General features: G+C 49.7%; 1 protein-coding gene across 1 annotated transcript; it reads right to left on the minus strand.

Annotated features, from left to right (window-relative positions):
• On the minus strand, window positions 1-18,542 carry LOC116817086 (allantoinase, mitochondrial-like). The gene is made up of 13 exons (XM_075068991.1): window positions 18,509-18,542; window positions 16,887-17,044; window positions 13,198-13,349; window positions 11,669-11,783; window positions 10,455-10,601; window positions 8,135-8,180; window positions 7,022-7,128; window positions 6,685-6,815; window positions 4,567-4,753; window positions 2,300-2,438; window positions 1,094-1,266; window positions 641-673; window positions 1-165 (listed from the first exon to the last, which is right to left on the minus strand). The coding sequence occupies exons 1-13, from the start codon at window positions 18,540-18,542 to the stop codon at window positions 1-3; spliced, it is 1,587 nt and encodes a 528-aa protein (XP_074925092.1).
• Window positions 18,543-26,970: the final 8,428 nt, after the last annotated feature.

Consider the following 26,970-nt stretch of genomic DNA (forward strand, 5'->3'; position numbering starts at 1 on the left):
TCAGTAGTAGGGTGAGGAGGAGACTGTTGTGGACATCTTTCTCTGAGTTACAAGCAGGGCTCCTTCCGGCTTGGGTGAAAACTTTCCTTTCAGATAAACCAACCTGCCATGCACGAGAGTGGCAAAAACCTCTCCACGAAGCTGGAAGCCAAGGTATGGGGTCAGCTAGGAGAAAAAACACACCAGCCATTGCAATGCAAACTCTTACCACAAGTTTCCATTTACAAGCCACAGGTTGCCAGATATTGACATAACACCCAAGCCCCATGCTCATTCCTGTAGGCCATTGCTATGGGTTTTCCTCTGCAAGAGGAAACCAATAATATAGTCGACATGAAGGTTGAATATCCTCTCACTACAAGACAGTGTCCTTTCAGGTGCATTGTTGGGCAGTGTAAGGAACTCCATGACTAAACAGAGATGGCAATTAGAAATCCCTACAGGGTCTGAGACACCATTTGTACTTCTGTAAGATTTTCTTACAACTAGAAGCCAAAGGAGCAGTGTGTTCTACAGTAGGTGAGGGTGCAAGTTACCAACAATAAAAGGGGGTTAGTTTAAAGTCTTACTACTTTCCCGAGGGGGCTGGGAGAAAGAGGATGTACTGTGTGAATATAGAAAGTATGAACTGTTCTTGTACCTGGTTTTTATGTTGAATCATGTTTTTCTTCACCTAAAAAAACCAACAATAACAAAACCAATGAATTTTATGGCTGCTGAATTGAGAATGTCTTCAAATATGGCCTGCTCCCTGTCACCACCTACAAATGGGACTCTATTAACCAGCATCATCCTGGACCTACCCAAGTAGGAAAATAAACAAAGGCTCATGTTCCTTTTCAGGGTAACAGGTCATAGGAGATGAACGAAAGTGGCAACCAAAAGTTAGGTGAAATTTTATTCTACAAGTGTCCGATCTTAGTCTATCAAGACTGCCCTTCTATTCATTATGTATATACTATTGTATATCTCAGCCTACATCATGGATCATATCAAGCCAAAGACTCATCCTATTTCCCTGTTGATTATTATACTGCACACACCCAATGTTGGACATTTCCAACTCTGTGCTACACACCTTCCCCTTCATTACCTCAAACTCCTTGTCTGGATCCCAGATCACCAAGTCAGCATCCATCCCTTTGCACAGCGCCCCCCTGCGGTCATCCAGTCGGCTCAGGCTGGCGGGATTTTTGCACATCAGTTGCACCACGTCATGAAGGGAGAATCCCTTGGATTTTGCTGAGGTCCAGAACAGAGGAAGCCCTGCGTGTGGTTCCAACAGTAATCAGGACATGTGTAGGGGGATCAAGGCTGTTACTGATGGGTCAGCTCTATCTCCTGCCCATGGAAGGTCACACATGGCTCCTGAGATTGAGCAACTGAAGCTGGAGAGATCTCTACCACATTTGAGAGTCACCCTTCATGGTCCTCCATCAGTAGTGGGAACAAGGGTCTCTGTTTACTGTAAGTGTGAGTGCATTTATTTCTCATTACACTACAGGGGGCTGATAACAGTGGCTAGAGCTAGCCAGAGCTTGGACAGCCGCTGCAGCCTTCTTCCACATGCCTTAGCCAACAGAGGTTGTGTGGAATGCATGCCCACGACCCTCATCGCTGTCCCCTTCAAGTGCAAGATGCACTCCTTCTATCTGGCCTTTGCTGATAAAAACAGACAATGCAGTACCCAGAACTGAACATTAAACTACAAAACAGCCACATGCACTATTTCCCCTGGGACTTGGAAGAAGGAATGGACCACATGTGGCAGATGCTAGGCCTGTCGCTTAATGCACTCCTGGAAAGTGCTCAGATACCAGGGTGACAGACATGGTAGGAGAACATGAATAGAATAATGCAGAAGGACTGGGCTGGTCATCTTGAGGCTTGGAGGGGTTGGGCAGTAGATAAGGCACAGTACACCTAATGAAACCACCGGGAGGTCAGAACTGGAGTCTGCAGCAGCCCCCATCCCCTCGGAAGATGACCAAGCACTGAGTTGCCATGAGTGTACACCAGGGCTTAAGTTCTCAGAGATTATTTCCCAGAACCTCTGCCCCCCTTCCGCCTTGAGGGCTCGGGGCTTCAACTGTAGGGGAGGGTGACTTGGGGCTTTAGATGGGGATTAGGCACTGGGACTCGCGGCTTCTGCCCATGTGGGGAGGCACCAGGGCTCCTAAGGTTTTGAAAACATTCACCAAAGCTCTGCTCTGGAGGGCTCTGGCTGAATTTAAGCCCTGCCGTACACCATATCTCGCAGACTCAGTACAGCCAGTCTGGTCTGACCCACCCCTCTTACCAAACTGCAGTGAGGCAATGCCTCCCTGTGCCTTGAAAAAGTCTCCATCATCCAAGATTTTGAGATCTGGCGAGCCGGGGTTATGGGCTGACACCACCATATCCATCAGCCCCTCTTGCAGAGCACTCCACAGTTGCTCCTGGAGGCAAGCGAAAGAGAGAGGTTAACCTCACAGCACACTGGGATGGGTGGAGTACTCTTTCCTGTACGGAAGAGGGTATTTGCTCTGCCAGCTAGTCTGACAGGACCATTATTATGTGCAGAAAGTCTTAAATTAGCTTGAGTCATCCTGTCATGATATGTGGACTCACAGTCCATTTTATATAACAGACACTGATTAAATTAAACAACTACATATAAACCCAAACAAGGAGGTTTCTACACAGCTTCTGTTCCAGCTTTGTTTCCCTGCCTGGACCCGTGTCCACTGTACGAAACAGCTAGTGGCTGAGTAGCACACAGCCCCATAGCTTATCAGTACATCTCATACCATAGCAATTAATGGCAACTGTCCAAACCCAGCATCCCCATAGCTGATGGCACTCCAGGCCCTGCCAGAGCCACCAGAAGGAGCAGCGAGCCACATGCACTCTTCACACCCTCTTGCCCTTCATGCCCTGTCCTGGAGGGCTGGAATGTTCCTGGCCTGACAAGCTTCATCTGATTGCTTTCATAAGACAATGAAGTGGTTCCACCTGTCAACATCAAATGGGACATCCTGCTTGCCAAGATGGGCTCCACCATCTTCCAGGGAACTGCTGTGAACTGAGCAGTGTGGAGATGGAAGCTAGAAAACATCTCTCACTGACTGAAGAGAGGCCTTGGTTATCACAGCTTTAATAGCCTCCTGTCCTGGACACCCACAACCCAGACTGGTTTATTCAGTACCTGGACCTTGCTCTATCCAGACGAGTAACTGCCCAGCCCTGCCTTTCTCCTGGGGCCTCGGCAGCCTGGCTTCTGCTCCCTTGACTCCACAGCAGCCACCCTTGCCAAGGTTATCAGCTACCTTTCTGTAGCCAAATCCAGTGTGGCCAAGCCCCAATCCATTCAGGGACCTGCTAACTTATCCCTGATCTCTGAGCCCGTCGGATGCACTCGCTTCACATTCTAAAACTTTCCTCTACAGTCTTGGGGGCTAGAAACTGAACTACCACGACCCACAGCCACTGTTCTCCTGTGAAACTCTGACTTCCCGAGCTGGGTTTTACAAAACACAGCAGATATCTTGAAACTCAAGAGAGCTGACACCAACGCAGAGCTCATGGCCTCTTCATTTGTGTCCTTTTAACTGACAATAATCGTAACACCTCTTAGCCAATGCTTGTCACCAGTTAGTCTCCAAGCGCTTGACAAAGGAGGGGACATCATTACATCCATCATACAGAGAGGGAAACAAAAGCACAGGGAGGGGATGCAACATGCCCCCAGTCACCTAGAGGCTGACTGGGACTAGAACCCAGGTCTTCTGAATCCCAAGCCAGTGCTCTAGCCATTAGGAAACATTGCCTTTGGCACCATGGAGCACTTCAGCTTTCTGGAAGCACTCCATTCTTGAGGCTGCAGAGCCTGCACTTTCCTGCTTCTACTGCTTATCTGAGGCTCCTTTGGTACTTCCTTTGGCAGTACCTCCCCTCCTCCCTCTGTTAGTTTCCTTGGCCTGCTCCATCCCATGTAACTTCAGCACCAACCACATGGTTTATCTAGGAGAGTTTTGTGCTGGTGACCCTCAGCCCTACCTTCCTGTCCTTAAGCAGGCACCCTCTGTTCAGAGCGAGAGCAATCATGTCTGTTCAGACCATTCCTAACCCCTGCCTCTCTCCCTCCATAACATGTCCAAACCCCACCCATTCCTTTCTGTTCCTGCGGCTAAACCCCTTGTCTGGGCCTTGGTCACCTAGATCCTTGGCCACTGTAGCCACCTCCTTCCTGAACCTTGCCATGTCCCACAACAGTCCATCCCAAGAGTGGACCATGTCTGATTGAGGCCATGCTCAAGGATTCACCACCAGGTGGCTGAAGCAGAGGAGAGATGACTGACAAAGTTGCCTGGATTCTGCAGAATGAGAGTGAGGGGCAAGAGGATGGGCTACACAGAGATTGAAGAGCTGGGCCAGTCTGACTTTTGCTGCTCATGAAATGTATCTTAAATGGTGGCCTCATTTCCCTCCTTTGCTGGTGCCCCCTTCCCCCAGCCCTGGTTATGCTCATGGCATCTGATGTCTTGGGCTGAAATTCCCCTCTGGAGCCCCTCTAAGTCTCATTACCTGATTGGTTTTGGTCCTGATAGGAGGACAGCACTTGTAGTAGGTGCCCCCAGGTGGAATGCGTTCAGACGTCAGGGTGAGGTAGTGGGGGGCAGTCTCTACAGTGAGTGGTGCCCCTTTCTGGCGAGCCTCTCTGATGATGGGCAGGGCTTGAGCAGAGGAGAGATGAAGGATGTGGCAGGGCACCCTATTAGGAGAGAGCATGAGACAGTTATCCTGCTGGCTGGGCAGCTGTCCTCAGGCTGGTGACTTCACTCCTCATCTCATGATGGTTGAGAGCAGAGCTGAAATGTCACCACCTGTGGGTTAGGGGGAGGGTCTTGCCCATGACTTAGCCACTGTCCTCAGCCTCACTGATGAGCTGGTAACACAAGTGATAATTAGTGACTCCAGCTCTGTCTCCTGAGGCTTAGACAGAAACTGATCCCAGCTGTGGTGGTGAAGCACCAGAGCTATGGAGGAGGGTCCCCTCTGGGAAGAGCCTGCAGAAGCCAGCATACGAGCTGCACAAGGAGCAGAGGGGAGCCCCAAGCTAGGGTGCGTGAGGCTGAGGGAATAGAGGAGACGCCCAGGAGATGTGTGAGTTAAAAGAGAAGTTCTGCAACAGAGAGATCTCTGGGGAAGGGAGGCAGAAGAACCCTGTGGGAGAAGCTTTGCAGGGCCAGGGGAAGAGGCCAAGAAGTAGAGGCCTTTAGTGGCACCTGAGAAGGGCAGGAGGACTGTTAGTTGGGCCTTTTGGTACCTGGAAGGGGACTGAACCAGCGTGTGACTTGGCCAGAAAGCCAAGCCACAGGAGACCCAGCAAGGCAGTCTGAGGAAGAGAGCAGCTGGGCGTGGCCCCCACAGCACAGGAAGTGGCCACCAGAGGGGTACGAGAGGCAACATCCCAGGCAATACTGCATCTGGACGGGGGAGGCGGTGCCCGAGAGGCAAGGACACGTGCGTATGCCAACTCACCATACCTATGAGATGGGTGAGGGCAGGACCGGCGCTAGGGTTTCTGGCGCCCTAGGCGCCGGGCCATTTCACCGCCCCACGCATGGGTCTCGCGGCTCTGGCCGAGCTGCCTCAGGCATGCCTGCGGCAGGTCCACCGGAGCTGTGGGACCGGCAGACCGTCCGCAGATATAACTGCGGCAGCTCCACCGGAGCCGCCTGCCGCCCCCTCCCTAATGCTGGCGCCCCAGGGAAAGCGCCGGCCCTGGGCGGCTCCCTGACCTGGGGTGGGGGGGCACCCAGGGCTGCTGGGTCGCGGTGGCAGCTCCCTGACCCCGGGGGGGGGAGGGGCGCTCCCTCAGCTGCCGGGTCGTGGCGGTGGCTCCGTGACCCAGGGGGCGCGCTGACCCCGGGGGGGAAGAGCACTGAGCTCTGTACGACCACAGCTGGTGACAGAAGGGACTTTTCCAAAGGCATTTTCCACTAGCAGGGTCCTCTCTGTGTGCAGAATTCCTCATTGTTTGATGTCTGCAGGCCCTGGAGATCACTATTTGGCATCTCTCTCTCTGTCTCAGTGAACATCTGCTGTGGCTGTGAATCCAGGGGGCGGCTGACAACTGGGGAGGGGGCGCCCTGGCCTGCCGGCACTGCGGCGGCGAGCACGCTGACCCCGGGGCCTTCTTGACATGGGGGGGAGGCTGCCCTGGGGCATGCCCTGCGGCGGTGCCCTGATCCGGGTGGACAACCTTGGGCTGCCGGTGCAGGCAGTCTGCTGCCGCCTGGCAGCGTCAGCCCTCCAGCCAGCAGCGGCTGCAACCAAATGTTAAAAATTTCTTTGGGGGCGCCACTTTTTGGTCCCCAAAATCTTGGCCGCCCTATGGCAACCACCTAGTTCGGCCTAAATGGTATTGCACGCCCTGGGTGAGGGAAGTGGAGTCACTGGCTGATCCTGCTGGAGGCGGAAGCCCGGGTGTGTGTGCACCTTTCTGCCCCAGATGACGGGTTACACTCAGTTTACCATTGCCGACAGCTTTCTCATTGGCACTGGATAGGGGCCACACAGCTTTTGTGTGCAATGAAAGCAGAGATAGCAACTTTCTGGAGGTCCAATAGGTCACTGCCACTAAAGCACTCGACATGGTCTCCTCCTGCTTACCCAACGCCAAGGAGAATGGTTCCTTACTTGTACTGGAGGCAAGAGATTAGCGATGGTCTGGCATGGCTCCGAGCACTGTCCATTCGTCGCCATCGGGGGCGGTAGAGTCCAGGAGTTACCCCGCTGTACTCGTGGTGACGGGTCTCGCACCAGACACCCTTGCCGAGAATAGGAAATAGAGTCAGGTTTGCATCTCGACGGTGCAGGAGGTTTGTTGCTAAGGAAGAACATAGTGATGTGCTCGTCCTCGGACGTCCCGGTAGGGCTACTTCTACCAGACACAAGCGCGGAGAGACTCCTGCGCCAGGGGCGATGCTGTTACTCAGCAGTGGCTAACTAGCCCGGAAAGGGTAACACGAGTTACCCGGGGGGATTTCGTAATTTCCATCTGAATCCCCTGTGCAGCTAGGCTCTTGCTTGCTACATTTTCAATCGCCGCTGTCGTGGGGTTATCCTGTATGTGCACTGCCCCTAGCAGTGTAAATTGAGAGTGTCATAACACAGAGTGTTAAGGATTAATGTCTCGTTACCTGTAAAGGGTTAAGAAGCTAATCATAAACCGGGCTGAACACCTGACCAGAGGACCAAATTGGGGTAACAAGAAGACCAATCCGGGGACAAGATACTTTACAATCTGTGGTGGAGGGACAGTCTTTGTTTGGTGCTTTTTGTTGTTCGTTGTTCGTCTTGACAAGAGGGACCAGTTGTACACCCAGGCTCTCCAAATCTTTCTGAATGCATCTTATCTATTCAAAAATTAAAAGTAAGTAGCCGGCAGGCGGATTAGTCTTCTTTTTGTTTCTCAACTTGTGAATGTTTCCCTTTTGCTGAAGGATCTTTTACCTCTGTTTCTGTACACTCTGAACCTGAGGCTAGAGGGGTTCCTCTGGGCTAATATAAGATCTAGTACGGCCTGTAAAGCATTTTCCATCCTGATTTTACAGAGATAATTTTTACCTTTTCTTTCTTTAATTAAAAGCTTTCTTTTTAAGAACCTGATTGATTTTTCCTTGTTTTAAAATCCAAGGGAATTGGACCCAAACTCACCAGGGATTGGTGGGCAAAAAAAGGAGGCGGGATGGTTAATTCCTCCTTGTTTTAAGATCCAAGGAGTCTGGATCTGTGTGAAGCCTCTCAAGGCAACCCAGGGAGGGGAAAGTCTAGGGGGAAAAAAGAGGGGATGGTTAATTTCTCTTTGTTTTAAGATCCAAGGGGTTTGGATCTATGTTCCCCAGGGAAAGTTTTGGGGGAACAAAAAGTGTGCCAGACACTAAATTCTGGCTGGTGGCAGTGTACCAGATCTAAGCTAGTAATTAAGCTTAGAAGTGTTCATGCAGGTCCCCACTTTTTGTACTCTAAAGTTCAAAGTGGGGAAAGAAACCTTGACAGAGAGTCAGACCCATATGCCTTCTGCAGGCTGTGTACATAGAGAGATGTGCTTGCCATAGGTTTCCATCCCAGAGTTGTCACTACGTACCCTCTAGTGCCGGCTTCCACTGGCCCAGCTCTTGCTCTGCGTGGAACTGGAAAGTGAATCCAAATGGAGGGAAGAGTTAATGCTAACAGGTTGAGGAGGTAAGCCCTTTCCAAGGCTACTCCTCTCATTACCCTTCTTTCCCATTTGTGGAAGGAAACGGAAGGTCCTGGTGGGTCACACTCTGAGCCTTACATTAGAAGAGCCCTGCTGTCTCCTGGGGATTGAAAACCCTCAGAAACTGCCTCTCCTGGGGGGTTGAGATGACACACAAATGATGGCAATTTCCTCCCTTTCTGGGGTGCCAGGAAAGGTTGACTCTGTCTAATCGATCAATGGCTTTTCTGGGATGCTTGTCCCCTGGGTCTCCATGTGCTCTGGGATCACACTCCAGGGAGAGAGACTTGTCATGGGGATGGTTGTCTGTGAAGGTAATATTTGAAAGAGGAAGCTGGAAACCAGTATCTGTTTTTAGTCTCCAGGGAAGAAATGCTGCTCACTGAACCATGTGGGCCCTCCCCTGCCCATCCCTTTGTGCAGTTAGTTACACCTATGCCAAGTGCGCAGGGCCGGCTATAGGAAGTGCGGGGCCCAATTCGAACATAATTCAATTATATATTATGTACATTGCATCATATATGCTGTTGATTGCTTATTAATGACCACCATTTCACATATGTGGGTCCTTGCCACTCCCTGCGGGTGTGCAGATGTGTGGGTCCCAGCTGCTCCCTGCCCCCCTCATTGAAGCAGGTGTGCAGGGTTACTGCCCTGGGAACTGCAGGGCAGCAGTGGACATGAGGCGGGTTGGAGGCTAGGGCAGGGGCTGATTGGAGGTAGGTCTAGCTGCAAGGAAATGCAGGGGTGCAGACGGCTGGGATGGGGGGTGTGGGGTGGGCTGGCTCAGGCCGGCGCAAGGGGTGATGCAGCAGGGGTTGAAGAGGGTCTGGGAGACAGAGAGTGCGGACTGGTGGCTTCGGAGGAGAGTGCAAGCAGGGATTGGCTGGAAGAAGGGCAGGGGTGCGGAGCTGGTGTGGCAGGGCTGTGTTGTGGCTGCGTGGCTTTGAGCAGGGCCACAGAAGTGTGTGGCAGGGGTTGAGGGTCAGGGTTGCTAGGGCTGGTGGCGGGGCAGAGCATGTGTGTGGGGCTGCTGCTTTTGAGAGGGTCAAGAAGTGGTTGCGCAGGGGTTGGCTGGAAGACAGGGCCGGGGGTTTGCCGGGGCTTGGCTGTGGGCACGGGGTCAGAGCTGGCTCAGGCGGGGGGGGGGGGGCAGGGGCCCTGGTGTGGGCAGGGTCAGGAGGTGCAGCAAGGCAGCTGAGCTCCCGCTATCCCAGGCTCTTGGGGATATTAAAGGCGCCTGGGCTTCCCCTCGCTTCTACCCGCCCCCGGACCTTTTAAATAGCCGCGGGAGCCCTGGAGAATACATGGGGACGGGGGGGCTCCGGTGGCTATTTAAAGGACGGGATGGCAGAGGCAGCTGGAGCCCCGGCCCTTTAAATAGCCCCCGGAGCCCCCCGCTATCCCAGGGCTTTGGGGGCTATATAAAGGGCCCAGAGCTCCAGCCAGGAGAGCAGGGCTGCAGGGTAGGGCTTGCGCTCCGGCCAGGGCTCCAGCCAGGAGAGCGGGGCCGCAGAACGGCTTGCTGCGCTCCGGCCGGGGCTCCAGCTGGGAGAGCGGGGCAGCGGGGCTTGCCCCGCTCCAGCCAGGGCTCCAGCCGGGATAGCGGGGCGGCGGGGCGGCTTGCCCCGCTCCAGCTGAGGCTCCAGCCCGGAGAGCGGGGCTGCGGGGCTTGCCGTGCTCCGGCCGGGGTTCTAGCTGAGACAGCCGGGCTGTGGGGCAGCCGCGCTCCCGACGGTGCTTTGGTCAGGGGAGCGGGGCCATGGAAGACCCCGGAGCAGACCGCAGCCTGGGTAAGTAAAAAAAATTTAAAAGGCGCTTAAGGCGCGGGGCCCGATTCTGGGGAATCGGCTGAATCAGCCTAAAGCCGGCCCTGCAAGTGCGTGGGAGATGCTGCTGTTCTGATTTGGTAGTGTAACACCAACAGACCGCGGTCATTGGTGGGCGGGACCAAACCTGGGACCTCTAGAGCTAAATACATGCACCTCTACTGCATGAGCTAAAAGCCAGCTGGCTGTTAGCTAAGGCTGTAGAGCAGACTTATCTTTTCTCTCTCTAAGTGGTCTCGGTGCCACTCGCTGGGACAGAACACCACACCCAGGAGGTGTGTGGGTTACAGTAGCACTGGGTATTGAATCTGAAGAGAGAAAGCAGGGACCTGAACTTCATGGGACCAGGGTAGCTGAGCATAAGCAGTGACACTTACCAAGAGGACACAGTCTGTGCCTTGCAGCTCATTCATTGCCATGTGCAGATCTTGGAGGCTGACATGGGGGAATTCCTCCACTCCACTTGCAATCAGGGAGCACTTAAAGCCCGGGACTCCAGCCTGCAGCATGGACAGGAGCTCATCCTAAAGCAGACAACAGAAGTGATGCACTCAGGCCTAGACATCCCACTATGCACCAGTTCTGCCTAATGCAGCATTTGCAGGGTGTGCATTCCAACCCTAGCATTTGCTGCAGAATGATAGCCTGGCCAGCTGAGATGATGAAAGTAGGGCAGTGTCTGAGATAGATGTTATGTTCTACGTTTGCAGGTTATCAGGCACCTGGTTCAGTCAGCCCTTCTGGATGGCTCCAGCTATGAGAGCCACATTTAAGCAAAATCTGCCAAAGGACGAGCACCTAAACTACTGTTCATATGCCCCACGAAGCATCATCCTAGCCAATAACTCAGCATGCATATGGGACAGCTCTGCTCCACAGTGGATAGGGCCATCAGTTTCTTCAACATTTACCTCCATAGAAGGTCTAATTCCAACAGACTTTGAAGGTCAAGATGCCCCTTAGAAGGCAAATGCTTCATTTCAACAGATCAAAGCTGTATTTGTGCTAGTGGTTACCCAACAACTTTGCTCAGCCAGTGCCCACTAACCTCTGACCCCTGTGCTAGGACAATGAGATTCTATGATTATTATGATATTTACTGCCCCATTGCTAATAGATTGGACCAACACAAACCTCCCAAAACCTGCAAGCTGACCCAGCCCAGACGCCCCTTCTAACAACAGCAGGGACTGGGATTCTCTCATCAGCCTCACAGGAGCCAGGGCCAAACCCTGGCCCCATTGAAGTCAATGGGAGCCTTGCCAGTGGCTGCAGATTCGTTAGCAGCATCCCTGGGACATTGTTCTGTGTCCTTCCCCAAGAGACCCTAGTGTGGTTAGGCAGATCAGCTGAATGGGAGGCATTCACCACAACTTTGTTGGACTGATCAGTTTCCTCTGCATTATTTCACAGTCTGCACTGACTGTGCAGCAATTTTTTAGTGACTTGCAGCCAGGTTTCCTGAAGCACTAAGCCCGTTAGCTCCTTGCACTGAAACTCCCCAGAGAGGAGATGAGTCCTGGGTATCTGCCCTTGCACCATTCCAGCTGGTATTTCATGCTGTTGCATTTGCTGAATGACAGCCACTGACCTGGTTTCCAGGGATGACTCCGCCCCAGAAGGCTACATCCACATAGCACTGCCCTTCGGCAGACTGCAGCTTGTCCTCAAAGTTTGCCAGAGTTGTGGTTGGGGGAAGACAGCTCCTGGAGGGCAGAGAGAGAGAGAGAGCAGCTTAGCGAGGCCCAGAACCCTTTCTCGACTGGAAGGGAGAATGCTGCAGAGATGTAGAGAAAGAGTGCACAAGAGATGTGGGATGAGGAAAGTGCAGGGTAGACAGGGGCACAGCTAGCTCCCATAGAAGATTATAGGCAGATCTCATTTCCCGGTGTGGCGCTGGGAGCAAAAGTGGGTAATAATATAGTGGGATGGGAGTAGACAGAGGATGATTAAGACAAAATGGGGACCAGAGCTACCAACACTTTGGTGCTCTCCTAGATCACTCGTCCCCACCAGACACTTCCTCCAAAGCGCTCAGCCCCTACAAATGGATTATACTTCCTAGTCCCCTGCCAGTGGCAAGCCCCTTTATGTTCTCATCCCCTGTATATGGTCTCCTTCTTCTGTCAGGACCCTCCCTGCCTGGATCCCTACTTCCGCTAGTTCAGCCTTGGGATGGACATCAGAATGAGGATCTTTGCACCTCCTCTCAGAATACACTTCTGCGTATAAATCCTTTTTCTTTTTGTCCTGAGAGTACTAGGTGTGGCCAGCAGAGAGCACTGTTGGACCACATTTATCACTCAGGAGCTGGGCCAAGTGGCAGTGCTTGCTGGAAACCGGCAGATTTGGATGCAGTTTATTTCCCTTGCAGCTCTGAGCTGCAGTTTGTAGGGGATTTGTCCTGCATTCCAAGCTGCGTGGGGTGGCAGAGAATAGCTTCCCCCCGCAAAGGCTGGCCTTTCCCTGACCTGGCAGGAGTTTAGCAAATAGCATGCACCCATTGAGCTCCCATTCTTTTGTCACCCTATACCCTTCACAGACAGAATAACTCAGCAGCATTGCAAAGGGAAAGGGCAACCCAAACAGCACATGTTCAACACCTGCAAAGAGTGGGCTGAAGTCCTGGGGCCAGATCCTCAGCTGGAGTAAATTTGCTTAGGTTCATCCTTTATACCAACGGAGGGTCTACCCCATTCTGCAGGGACCCTGATCCACCTCCAATTGCAGGCAATGGAAAGACGCCCATAGATTTCAGTGGGAGATGGCGTGCACCTAGCTATCCACATGCAGGACAGGCGGGTCTCCAAGACCCATCAAACCCAGTGCAATGCACAGTGAGGAGCCACTTCGCTCTCCGCTCCATCCTTCCCTTTACAAAGGTCATGCTATCATTATATGGTATGGGCCCTTCCAATGCATGGCAACAAGGAGGTAACCCATAGGTGCGTGCAGTAATGCTTAGGATGACCAGATGTCCCGATTTTATAGGGACAGTCCCGATTTTGGGGTCTTTTTCTTATATAGGCTCCTATTACCCCCCAACCCCATCCCGATTTTTCACATCTGCTGTCTGGTCACCCTAGTAATGCTGCTCCCACTCCACCTTTGGTACCGTACTGCGGCATAGCCACCAGGGTTGTGACGCCTCCTGCAGCAGCAGCCTTGGTTGCAGAAGAGTAACCCTCCCAGTCTGTGTGCCCTGGCTCACACGTGTGGACATGAGGGTCTATGATCCCAGGCATCACCACCAGCTCGCCAACATCCAGCACCTACGGGGAGAAAGGAACTCACGGACAATCCTGGGGGGGAGGTCATGTTAGAATCCTCTCAGCCTACATCAACATTGCGATTAGCACTGAAAGGCCCAGTGTCCCAGGGTGGCTGGCCCTTTAGGGGGAGATGGGTTCAGCCCCAGCCACTCTCCTGGTGGGGGAGGAGAGATGAGGTAAGCCATGTGACCCAATCAGACCTTGGGAGTAGATAGGGATTGTCTGGATGAAGCCAAGCTAAAGTCTCCTGCAGGAGTCCCAGAAAGATCTAGCAGGGGAGGCTGCTGGCTGGGTGCTTAAGGTGGCGGGCTGCGGGCGCCCCAGAAGAGCTGTCTGGAAGGAAGCCCTGTTGTCAGAATGATTTTGTTTCTTTCTGTTTCTTGCAAGACTTTGTTGCCCGCCATGGCGGAGCTGCTGGAGGGCAAGGAGATGCACAAAAGTAACTATGGCAGGAGGGTGGTGGAGTCTCTTAGCAAAGCGAGAAGGCTTTGGCCCTGGAGGCTGGGCTTCAAGGGCATGGTGCGTACCTGGCAAAGCAAATACAAACTGAGCTGGGTTATTGAGGGTGCATTTTAAGCACTGTGTTACCACAACAGCTGCCCCTAGATTATGATTACTGCTCCCCCCACATGCACAAACGCACACACTTCAGGCAGTGCTAGAAGTGGTCTGAAAGGAGAGGACTGCTGGAAACTGAACAACTGCAATAAATTGGACTCTAGAAGGGGAACCTTTTATATTAAATACTCTGGACTATGGAAAGTTGTGAGAAGGCGCAGGAGGGGAATGTGGGGTGCCTGCAGGGCCATCCTTTTCCATGAGGGGTACTCTAGAGGTGATGTCCCTGCTACATCCACTTTCTTGTATGCAGGCTAGAACCCTGCAGTAGGACTGGGTGGGATCCCGTGGATCCCAGGGCTGCTGCCATAAGTGGGAGTGGGTAAAATATACTTTGTTGCGGTTGGGATATGTTTGGTTAAAAATCCAGTCTGTGGGGGTTTGCAGGAAAACACTAACTCTCTCGTCACCTTGTCCCACATAGAATTTGAGCAATGTACAGCAAGTTTTTCTTTTTTAAAATAAAGGTTTTAATACTTAAATTTAAGCGAGGAATAGAAAGAGATTTGATGTCTCTTATAACGGGAGTTAAAGTATTTTTACATGGTTTAAGCAAGATTTGTTTTATTCTTTTAGTGGTAAAATTGTTGTTTTAGTAGCATAAAAAAATCTGTCTCTTTTGCGGGATCTAAGGTTTTTGAGGGTGGGAGCAGGATAAAAATGCAAGAAACTATGTGGGAGTGGGTTGGAGTGTATCATGGGGCGGGGCAGGGCGGGATCAGGATTTTAAAAATAGTCCCGTGCAGGGCTTCACCGTCAGGAAGTGACTTCCAGAGTGATGGGAAAATGTGGATTTCCCAACGGCTTCTGTGAATACCTCCAGCGGATGTACTAGCCCAGTGAGGTAGCAAATGTTCTAAAGGTTATCTGCACCCAGGTACAATTCCTACAGACTGTCAAAATAGCTCCCTAATCTCAGACATGCCAGTCTGATGGTCCCAGTTAATCAATGATTTACTTGGCTATTCTTTTCATGTGTCCAGTTTGCTCCTGTGCACTAGATCTTGCTAAGATATTTTAATCAGGTATTAAAAATATGCCAAACAGATTTTATGGCTGACTTCACATGTTCATATCCCTGATACCAAGGGCCAAACTTACAGAAGGGTGTTCTTCCAATTGTGGGTGAAATTTGCACTGGCCAAGTTTGCACCTCTACTTTAGAGGTGCAAGTGCTCTGACGTGCACCTTCAGTTCATCCAAGAAGGGCAACACTGTAGGTGCAATTTGCACCTACAGAATGGGAGGCTTGGCTTCAGACTGTTTGAAAATACACTGTTAAGGAGGACCAGAGGTGATCCGTGCCTGCTGATGGTGTGCGGGGAGGAGGGCGGGGAGGGGCAGAGTGAGGGCAGGCGGCTTCAGCAGTGTTCAAGGAGCAAATCTGGGGGGAGAGGGACCCTGTCCCCTCTGAGGAGGATTTCACCTCTGCAAGCTGTAGCACTTACCTGACAGAACAGAGGTGATCTTGATGAGTTGGGCCCAGCTGGCTTGCCCACGCTGTGAACTTCACCAGATCTGTGTGTGGGTGTGATTTTTGTCTCTTCTGGTTCAGGCCAACCTCTGGGCCAGATACTCCACTGGTGTAAACTGGCATAGCCCGTTGACTTAAACAGTGCTACACTAACTTACGCCATCTGGGGATCTAGCCCAAAGCAGTCAAGTTTTCTGGCTTCTCTCTCCTTATCCAGACACCGGTAAGCATAGAATCATAGAATATCAGGGTTGGAAGGGACCTCAGAAGGTCATTTAGTCCAATCCCCTGCTCAAAGCAGGACCAATCCCCAGCTAAATCATCCCAGCCAGGACTTTATCAAACCTGACCTTAAAAACCTATAAGGAAGCAGATTCCACCATCACCTCATGCCCATGCTTCACCACCCTCTTAGTGAAAAAGTTTTTCCTAATATCCAACCTAAACCTTCCCCACTGCAACTTGAGACCATTACTCCTTGTTCTGTCATCTGGCACCACTGAGAACAGTCTAGATCCATCCTCTTTGGAACCCCCTTTCAGGTAGTTGAAAGTAGCGATCAAATCCCCCCTCATTCTTCTCTTCTGCAGATTAAATAATCCCAGTTTCCTCAGCCTCTCCTCATAAATTGTGTGCTCCAGCCCCCTAATCATTCTTGTTGCCCTCTGCTGGACTCTTTTCAGTATTTCCACATCCTTCTCGTAGTGTGGGGCCCAAAACTGGACACAGTTCTCCAGATGAGGCCTCGCCAATGCCAAATAGAGGGGAATGATCGTGTCCCTCAATCTGCTGGCAATGCTCCTACTTTTACAGCCCAAAATGTCATTAGCCTTCTTGGCAACAAGGGCACATCTGTTTTCCCCCATTACACGCACCTGAAATTGTGATAACAGAGCACAACTAGAGTATTTACTAAAAATGTTTATGGGAACTTGAGAGGAAATGTGTGTTGACCAGTTATTCTGGTCTCTGAGAGCCCTGGCTCACTACACTAAGGGTCAGCACTGAGGTAAAGAAAGAACAGCTGATTGAACTCTGGAGTAGTTCCATTCAAATGAATGGAGTTACTCTCAGGTCATGGAGGTCACAGGCTAGCCATCTATATGGAACTAATAAAATGGCCCAGCATCTTGCCTACAGCTAGGGATGGGTACTTCAGGGGCTGCCTCTACATTATTTGTGTCAAGTTCCAGGGGCCTGATCTCACTTCGACCAGTATAATCCACTGGGTTAGACCCTCAGTGGTGTAAATCTACATATACCTCTGTAGTCTTTGGAGTCTTGCGGATTCACCTGAGGATCTGCCTCAAGATTTCACTTTTTGGAATGATTTTTAAATGCAACTACTCTATCCCCAATAGCTGTTCCTTCTAACATCTCTGTCATCTTTGATACATGGTTGTTTCCTCAATACCAGTTCATCTAACACTTTGGCCCATACTTGCCTTCTCTCCGCTGGCACAAGCCCAGCTTCTCTTGGGCAGAATGTCAGCTATCTTGCCATTGCAGATGATGATTTCAGCTGGGCAGATGGTATTATCCAGCACCACTCTGTTACTTCTCACAGCCATGACCTCCGAGCCCACCTCCACTTTGGCTGCCCCTTAGTGGGATGGGGAAGAGAAGGGGAGCATACTTAGAATCCAAGGACATAGTGCAGTTAAGGAGAAGACCAGTCAGTTGGACTCTTTGGTGTTTAAAAGAAGGGAATTGACAGTGGAATATTGTTGTCGGGGGCAGGCTGGGGAGAAGGGAGATGCTTCCAAAGTAAGCCATTTTGAGCGGGCTTATATATGAGATAAAACACAATTCAATTCCCTCCTCTGCCTGCTTATGGTCTTTATTGTTAGAGCAGAGCCCAGAGGTCCATCCTGAACTGGAGATCTCATGAAGCTAGGCCTGGAACATATACAGAGTCAGAGACTGTCCCTGTCCCCACAATTTACCATCTCCACAGACCAGAAAGGCATGGGGGCAGGGAGGAGAGGGAGGAGCATTATCGCTGTTGTATGGATAGGGAGCTATAAAGAGCGAGTGACTTGCCAAAGCAGCAAAGAATCCTGTGGCACCTTATTGACTAACAGACGTTTTGGAGCATGAGCTTTCATGGGTGAATACCCACTTCATCAGACATGCATCTGACGAAGTGGATATTCACCCACGAAAGCTCATGCTCCAAAACATCTGTTAGTCAATAAGGTGCCACAGGAATCTTTGCTGCTTTTACAGATCCAGACTAACATGACTACCCCTCTGATACTTGACTTGCCAAAGGTCACCTAGTAAGCCAGGCAGACCCTGAACTGAGCCAGCACTCTGAGGCTAGTGCTTGAAGCCCAAGTGTCCTTCCTCTCTAAAATTCTGCTCTCTGCACACCTCTGCCCCCTGCATAGTCCCAAACACCCGGCCAGACTAAGTGGTGCTTGTTAATTCCTTCCTATGTCTAAAGCTTGGTCTTGCTCCAATACAGTCAGTGGGAGTTTTGCTATTGATTTTAACAGGAGAAGAATTTGGCCCCACCCCTTTACGGTTGCAGATTTTCCCCTCGCTTTCCTTGTGAAGTGTTTTTCTTCTCATGGATGTGTGCATATGCAGGTGTGTATGTGTGTGTGTCAGTGCAGGCCTTTATCCAATGGAGACCACCTCTTCTAGCCCCCAGGAAAACAGTATATGAAGACTTCTCATCCCATTGCACTGCTGCTGGGGGTTCTCACCCCCATCCACTTGCTAACTGCATGCAGAACCCAAGACAACAGCTCAAGCAGGCTATGACACAAAGACTTCTCCTCTTAGTGCTCAGTGGGTGTGGTTGGAAGCTTGAGGAGCTAAAACTGGCCACCAATCCAGCTCAAGGGTGAGGACAGGGAACCATGAGAGACCAGCGGGGGTTGGCTAATGTCCAAAGGGATTGATGAGGCCCACCTCCCTGACCAGAATGTTTACTGGCAGTTTATCCCTGTGGAATTGCTGCCTTTAATCCTGCGAACAGAGCCCTACTGGAGGAGGATTTCTGCCAGCTAGTCCTAAGCATTCTTTCACCTGGAGGTTGAATCTGTTCCTTACTCACCTGTTTGGGAAGCTTCCCCATGTTTTGTAGACATCCTAAGTTCTGCCTTTCTACCTGGCACCTCCTCGATGTTGATTCCTCTTCCCTGTCTCACGCTTGGGAAAGGCTCCTTTTTCAGTGAAGCTCGGAGCAGGAGAAACTTTCCAAATGATCCCAGTAGGGATTTTCCTCACTCCCTCAGCAGGGATGTGGCAGGGAGGGGATAGTTAATATTTGATGAGCTCTGAGCTTTGCAAACAGACAGCCACTTTTACCCAGTGCAGGCTCAGTACTTCCATGGCTTTGACCTTTGAACTCATTTATTTTGTTTCATTTCTTAGCATAACTTTAGTGCTGTGGAAAGCCACTGAACTGATGACAGTGCAACAGGAGACAAGTGCCAGCTTCCTCGCAGCCCAGCCAGTGAGCCTTGAGCACGTTCTGGGAAGAGCACCTCCAGGAGTGCTTCAGCCTTGCTGCTTATCCAGGTCTTTCATTGTACATTCTTTGGAGACGGCTGCAGAGGGTTACATGAATCTGAACTTTCTGAGATCAAGTTATTGCTTAGATTGTCAGCTCTCTGGGGCAGGGACTGTTCTGTGTTTGTCCAACACCATGCACACTGGGCTCCTGGGTTATGGCTGAGGTTCCTACATACTACCACAATATATTTGACTGACTCTGTAGGCAGTTAGATCTTGGAGAAATGCTGATTATTAACTATCATTTTAGAAGCTGTGCATGTCGCTGATGATGTTTGTTTACTTCCTTTAGTCTCTGATTGAATAATTCCTTAGATGCAGTGCTGCTTCAGGGATATGGCAAAGCAAGCAGACAAAACCATTACATGGTATAAAAGCACTCCAGGCACTACATCCCATTATCTAGCACCTGCACCATCCAGTGCCTTTGCTTTATTTTAATTTTTATTTTTTGGTATGGCAGGGAAACCAATACTGCATAAACGCTGCACTTTCTTCTTATACTATTGAGCAACCATAATGTCAAAAGCACATTCAGCCCTAATGCCACGTTAGTCTAAATTTGGAAATATATGAATTAATAATAAACCTCCAACCTAGGCTTTATCCTGTCCCCCTAGTTAGGCAAATAATTTCCTCAACTGTAGGAAGAGAGAGTCTAACACAAGCAATACCCAGGCCTAACAAGTCAAAGTGAGCATTTAAAACACCCAGGAAAGCCATACTGAAGCTGACCTACTTATCCTTTCTCATGGTAATTAGTACAGTGGCAGAAAGGGGCCCCAACAAGATCAGGGCCCCATTGCAGTATATGCTGTACAACCATGTAGGGCCATCCCCAAGGTGCTTACAGTATAAATACACCAGACAAAGGCAACATACCTTGGCTAAGGCCACCCATGACAGGCTGGGTGGGGGGAGTAAAACTCTGATTTTCCATGTCTGATCCACTGGACCATGTTGCGTTGCTACTGCATACTGCTGGCCATTAATAAGAAGTCAGAAAGTATATCATAAAAGCTGGCGCAGCTCCATGGAAATCAGCGGAGCGATGTAGATCTGCACCAGCTGAGGAGCTGTGCTCTTGCGTTTCTCAAAAATACAAATGATTTTGTAGCTCTGTACTTTCCCTTGATGGGCCAGAATCCAATTAACAAACCAGCCTACCAACCCTTCTCCTCCCACACTCCCCCAAAAAGCACCATTGCCATCCTCAGCTGATGCCTTCATTTGAACTGTGCTACAGTTTTTAGCCTTAAAATATGGAGACAGTAAAAAAAAATCCTCATCCCTCTTAAAAGAACATCTCCATGTCATTTCATATACCATTAGTGTATAGCAGGGATCGGCAACCTTTGGCACACGACTAGCCAGGGTAAGCACCCTGGCGGGCTGGGCCCATTTGTTTACCTGTCACGTCCACAGGTTTGGCCAAGGGGGCTGCAGGAAGCGGCACAGTGTGGCGTGGGCCGAGGAATGTGCTGGCCACTGCTTTCTGCCACCTCCATTGTCCTGGAGTGGTGAACCATAGCCAGTGGAAGCCATGATCTGCTGAACGTGCGGACACGGCAGGTAAACAAACTGGCCTGGCCCGCCAGGGTGCTTACCCTGGTGAGCCGCATGCCAAAGGTTGCCGATCCCTGGAGTATAGGATACTGGACAGGAGTAAAAGTTAATAATATGTAGCTCTTTTCATCAGTAGATCTCACAAGGGCTTTGCAAAGGAGGTCAGCCTTGTTGTAGGAGCAGCAGTGATCTGTATGCTCTGTATAACCTGTATGTTCAAAGGATCTGTTACACCTTCTCCCCCCTTTTGTCTCCTCTCTGAATACCTGTGAAGTGGCTTTCCCCGTCCCACTCCCTCCTGGAATGCTTGTGCAATGAATGGGCTGCTTGAACAGCTGGAAGATCAGAAGAGCGCCCAGGTAGACAAGGTGTCTGGGACTCTAATTAGGCAGCGCTCACACACCCAGTGCATGGACACTGCCTGAGGTGGAGTGTGACTAACCAGATGCGGCCAAGTCATCTCTAGTCGCAAGCCATGAGGAGTAGGTCCTTAAAAGGAGAAGGGACCATGTGCTCAGGAGTGCACTCACAAGCTTGTACCTCCCGTAAAGGCCCTTCGCCTGGACTGCCTGGCCAGTGGTTCACTGCACTGCATTTCATTATACCTCGGGAAGACTTACCTCCATCGCTCCATCCATTGCTGCCCTGTGGGACACTTACCTTGAAGGATCCTGACATCTCCATTGCTGTGCTTGTCCTGGGAGCGTGAATATATGAGAGTGACCCTGTCCCACTTCTTTTGAGCTTAGCTATCAGTATAATAAATGTGCTGCTTTCTGCCAAACTCTGGTGGGTCATTAGATCTCCCTAAGCTTACTAGCTGGCCCAATTTCGAGTAAGAAGCCTCATAATCCCCATTGTACTGATGGGGAAACTGCAGTACAGGCAGGGGATGTGATTTATCCAAGCTCACCCTCCCACAGAACTCAGGCCTCCCAAGTCCCACTGTACTGCTCTATCCACTGACCACACTACTAGCTGAGTTTGTTTGACAGCCTAAATCCTGAACCCTGAGTGCAGCCTTTATCTGAGGATTTTCACACCAGTGAGGAAGATGGAATCCTCCCCACCAGGGCACAGAACATCAGTTTAGCCACTGCTCTGCTAGCGTGATCCCTGGACTGCAGTACTAGCTCTGGCACCCTTTCTCAATGAGGGCGGGGGTTGTGCAGCACATCTACATGTGAACCTATCCATTGACCCACTGCCTGTCCATCTCTCCTGCTGGGCTACCCCAGAGACAGCTCCTGTGGAGCCCAGTTCCTCTGCACCATTTCCCTGTGCAAATGCACCATCGCCCACCATGGTGCTGCTGTGCTAGGCAAAGCGGCTGGAACCGGTGCTCTCAAAGGAGAAACGTGTGCTGGATTTTTTTATATTGTGCTTCTGTTTATAATTTATTGTCACGGACCCATCCAGTAATAACACCCCTCTTCAGAACTCCATACACTGCTGACAGATGTTAAAGTGACAACTCAGACAGATAGAGAGACATAGATATTTAGTGAGTGTTCCAGGTTGATTGGGCTGTAAAGGGTTAATATCTGTTTGTAGGAGGCTGAGCTGGGTGGCAAACAATTGGCTCCGTGTAAATTGCAAATTGTAAAATGATCTTGTCAGCTTTCCTTTTTTGCTTTGTGTTTTTGATGTTTTTTTTTTTAAAAGCAAAGGCAGCTGAAGACTTCTGTGAAACTGGCTGATTGACAGACTTGGAAATGGTTATTCATTAGAGCTGCTCCAACAATATACGCACAGCAGGCACTTGCCTAGTGCAGGGAGATGCTTAGTGGTTCAGTTTGGATCAATTGTTAATAAAGGTCTAGAGACAAGTTAGAAAAAGAACCGCTGAGTTTAACAAGAGTTTAGCTGATTGTCACACCAGCAGAGGAGCTTCTCTTTCATCTTCCACCTCTGGACCCTCCAGAAGGATAGAAGCTAAAAGTGTTAGGGGCTGGGTTGTGAAGTCCTTCTGTCACCCTCCTGCTTGTGTTGCAACATGTAATGGTGTGAATAAGAGGAAGAACAGTGGAAAGGACAAATGGCTCTTGGTTTTGTTTTTTGGGATGGGCTCTGGGTGCCTGAAGACTTGACCAAGCCACTTGGTGACTCTGCCGGGTGGGCCTAAATGATGCAGGCACAGGGTATGGTGAGCACAAGGCATGCTCATTAGCTGTTTGAAACTGCCTGTTGATTTCCATTGTGGGTAAGTAGCCTGACAAGATACCTCCTGAGTCCGTCTCTGAGAATGAATGGGAATTCTAGGGAAGGGAGGGGAGTTCATAAATAGGAAGGTTGGGAACCAGAGTGGAAATCTCAGTGGTGGAGCAGCGCAAGGACCAGAGAGTGCTGCTTCATGGATTGGGATTCAGGGGCTTTGCCAGTTTTGTTGATTTAGACAGCTGGTTCCCTAATGCCTCTGGAGAAGATGAAGACTAAGATGGCTGCAGATTAAGCAAATTGCAGACTATTGTTGCACAGACTCAAGAGGAGTTTGAAGGAGATTGTGGGGCTTTCCTTTGTTTCTCAACTTAAAAGAGCCAGCATGCCCTACAGAGGGATTGGATACCATTCCACAGAGATGGAGAAGGGTAAATATTTCCTCCCACAGAAGAGCCCTAGGACAGTGTATGTATGTACGTGTGTATAATTATATTCTATATGGAACTTGTGGTAGTACCAAGAACTAAAATTTGGGGAATCCCCTCCAAAAGTGTTAGCTTTAATTATCTTGTTATTAAGAACATTAAAAACAGCAACACTGGGTCAAACCAATGGTCCATCTAGCCCAGTATCCTGTCTTCTAACAGTGATGAGTGCCAGGTGCTTCAGAGGAAATGAAAAAACATCAAGTGATCCATCCCTTATCGTCCACTCCCACATTCTGGCAGTCAGAGGTTTAGGGACACCCAAAGCATGTCCCTAACAATACTGGCTAATAGCCATTGATGGACCTATCCTCCATGAACTTATCTAATTCTTCTTTTTAACCTAGTTACGGTTTTGCCCTTCACAACATCCCATGACAAGGAGTTCCACAGGTTTGCTGTGTGTTGTGTGAAGAAGTACTTCCTTTTGTTTGTTTTAAACCTCGTGTTTATTAATTTCATTGGGTTCTTGTGTTATGTGAAGGGGTAAATAACACTTCCTTATTCATCTTCTTCACACCAGTCATGATTTTATAGACCTCTATCATATCCCTCCTTAGTCATCTCTTTTCTAAAATGAATAGTCCCAGTCTTTTTAATCTCATCTCACATGGAAGCTGTTCCATATCCCTAATGATTTTTGTGCCCATCTCCTCACCTTTTCCAATTCTAATATATCTCTTTTGAGATGGAGCATCCAGAACTGCACGTGGTATTCAAGGTGTGGGCATACCATGGATTTAGATAGCAGCGTTATGCTATTTTCTGTCTTATTGTCTATCCCTTTCCTAATGGTTCCTAACATTCTTTTAGCTTTTTAGACTGTTGTGAAACATTGAACAGATGTTTTCAGAGAACTATCCACAATGACTTCAAGATCTCTTTCTTGAATGGTAACAGCTAGTTGAGTCCCTATCACCGTATATGTATAGTTGGGATTATTTTTTTCCAACGTACATTACTTTGCATTTATCAACATTGAATTTCAGCTGCCATTTTGTCATCCAATTTTGTGAGGTCTCTTTGTAACTCTTCACAGTCAGCTTTGGTCCTAACTGTCTTCAGTAATTTTATACTGTCTGCAAATTTTGCCACCTCAGTGTCCACATCATTTATGAATATGTTAAACAGCACAGGTCCTAGTACAGGTCCTTGAGGGACTCAGCTATTTATTCCTCCTCATTGTCAAAACTGACTGTTTGTTTCCTCTCTTTTAACCAATTACTGAGCCATGTGAGGACCTTCTCTCTTGTCCCCTGGCTGCGTGCTTTGATTAAGAGTCTCTGGAGAGGGACTGTGTCCAAGGCTTTCTGAAAGTCCAAGTACAGTATATCCACTGGATCACCCTAGTCCACATGCCTGTTGACAGCCTCAAAGAAGTCTAATAGATTGGTGAAGCATGATTTCCCTTTACAACAGCCATGGGGACTTTATTCCAACATATTGTGTTCATTTATGTCTTTGATAATTCTGTACTTTACTATGGCTTCAGCCAATTTGCCTGAATTTAGGCTTACCGAACTGTATTTGCCAGGATTGCCTCTGGAGAATTTTTAAAAAATTGGCATCACATTAGCTATCCTCCAGTCATCTGGTACAGAGTCAAATTTAAGCGATAGGTTACACACCACACATAGTTGTTCTTCAATTTCATATTTGAGTTTCTTCAGAACTCTTGGGTAAATACCATCTGGTCCTGGTGATTTACTGTTTAATTTATCAATTTGTTCCAAAACCTCCTCTATTGACACTTCAATCTGGGACAGTTCCTCAGATTTGTCATCTATAAAGAATGGCTCAGGTTTGGGAATCTCCCTCACATCCTGTGCAGTGTAGATGAATGCAAAGAATTCATTTAGCTTCTCTGCAACAATCTAGTTCTCCTTGAGTTCTCCTTTAGCACCTAGATTTTCCAATGGCCCCACTGATTGTTTGGCAGGCTTCCTGCTTCTGATGTACTTTAAAAAATTTGCTGTTCATTTTTGTGTCTTTTGCTAGTTGCTTTTAAAATTCTTTTTTGGCCTGCCTAAGTATACCTTTACCCATGACTTGCCAGAGTGTATGCTCCTTTCTCTTTTCCTCAGTAGGATTTGACTTTCAATTTTTAAAGGATGCCTTTTTGCCTCTAACCACCTCTTTTACTCTAAAACATGGCTAAACAGCCATGGTGACATTTTTTGGTCCTCTAACTCTCTCTTTGATTTGGGATATTGTAGTGGGGCAGTCATGCCACTCCGGCCCTGAAAGGGTTAAAAGCCAGCCCTTGGAGAGGGCTGGGGCTGACAGCCAATAAGAATAGGCTGATTGGGAAGACAGCCACAGCTGGGGCCATGCCCAATTAGGAGACAGCTGGCCTTATAAAAGGGCTGTGAGCCAACAACTGTGTCAGTTTCTCCCTAGCTCTTGGGAGAGAAGGACCTGGCTGCCTGGGAGCTGACCAGACCAGACCAGACCAGACCAGACCAGACCAGACCAGACCAGACCAGACCGGGAGCTCCAGCTTGGTAAATCCCCCGGCTGCAGGCCTTGCTAAAGGCCAAAACTGGGTTGCAAAGGTGCAGCCTGGGGTTAGGCAGAAGCAGTGTGGTTTGCAGACTGCAGTCTGCCCTGGTGAGCAGGGCTCGATGATGACTGGCAGTAGCCACTGAGGCAAGATGGGTTTAGAGGGTTGGAGGTTCCCCTGGGAGGGGAGACCCAGAGCGGGGATACTTCAGGGGCACACCCCTGAGGTAAAGGGCAGTGGGGTTGGGATGGGGCCTGAGGCAGGTGAGCCATTGGCTGGCAGAGGGTGCTCTGGGCTGAAATTGAGCTAATTCCCAGAATAATCAGCAGGAGGGGCCACACGGGTGAGTCTCACTTTGCTATGGGTATACATTTAGTTTGAGCCTCTATTATGCTGTTTTAAATAGTTTCCATGCAACTTGCAGGCATTTCACTCTTGTGACTGTTCCTTTTAATTTCTCTTTAACTAGCTTCCTCATTTTTGTATAGTTCCTCTTTTTGAAGTGGAATGTTATTCTGATGGGTTTCTTTGGTATGTAAGCAGAGTCAGGATGAGCTCTACCCTGACATCTGGTGGTGAATTATGGGGAGTGTGGAAAGAATCTCAGGCTGTGTGGAAAAGAATTCCAGGTATTTGCATTGGCACACCCACCCCACCTAGCATAAGCCCACAGCAGCCTGGGATGGTTATTTTGACAGCTGGGATCCCCAATTTCTTTGTTATTGGGGCAGGAGGAAAAAAATGCTGTCACCCTAATTATGTGAATGAGGAACTATGAGACTGCTTTATGACAGAAATGACTCAACCTAAATTAAGTAGTACTTGCTAGACAAGGGACAGGGGTTCCAAAACCCAGTGAATTGAGAGAGGTTGAGGATTGGTGTGTGTGTCTGATGGTATGGGTGCTCTTTGAGGGCCTGGAACACCAATTGCACATCCTCCTCTCTCCACTGTTAAAGAGTGGAGCTAATTTTGATTCCATTAGAAGTCCATCTAGAGACTGCTGAGCTGAATTCATGTTGGGCCTATGGTGCACCAGCACCAGGGCTCCCCTTCTAAGAGCTGAAATCACTAAAAGAGCTGAGCTGAGATTGCTGAGTGCTGCGTTAACTAGTGGGGGAGCCTGAAGACCTATCGCTAAGTGGCTGGCAGAGCGGAGCAGTTTGCAGCATGTTGGAGCAGCCCATGGAACAGTGAGCGGAGTGGAGCGGTTTGCAGGGATGGCTGGAGTGGCTCATGGGTCGACTGGAGGAGCGGCACAGCTGGTGTAGTGGAGCTGGTCGTGGT

The sequence above is a fragment of the Chelonoidis abingdonii genome, chromosome 8, assembly GCF_003597395.2.
Source record: "Chelonoidis abingdonii isolate Lonesome George chromosome 8, CheloAbing_2.0, whole genome shotgun sequence".
Taxonomy (NCBI): Eukaryota; Metazoa; Chordata; order Testudines; family Testudinidae; genus Chelonoidis; species Chelonoidis abingdonii.

Excerpts from the sequence above, each read along its gene's own strand:
- LOC116817086 (XM_075068991.1), bottom strand. The coding sequence starts at position 18,542 with ATGTCTACAAAACATGGGGAAGCTTCCCAAACAG. Across the intron at positions 10,602-11,668 it reads GAGTCATCCCTGGAAACCAG|GATGAGCTCCTGTCCATGCT; the intron begins GTCAGTGGCTGT and ends TGTCTGCTTTAG. Across the intron at positions 7,129-8,134 it reads GTGGAAGCCGGCACTAGAGG|GGGCAGTGCACATACAGGAT; the intron begins GTACGTAGTGAC and ends TTACACTGCTAG.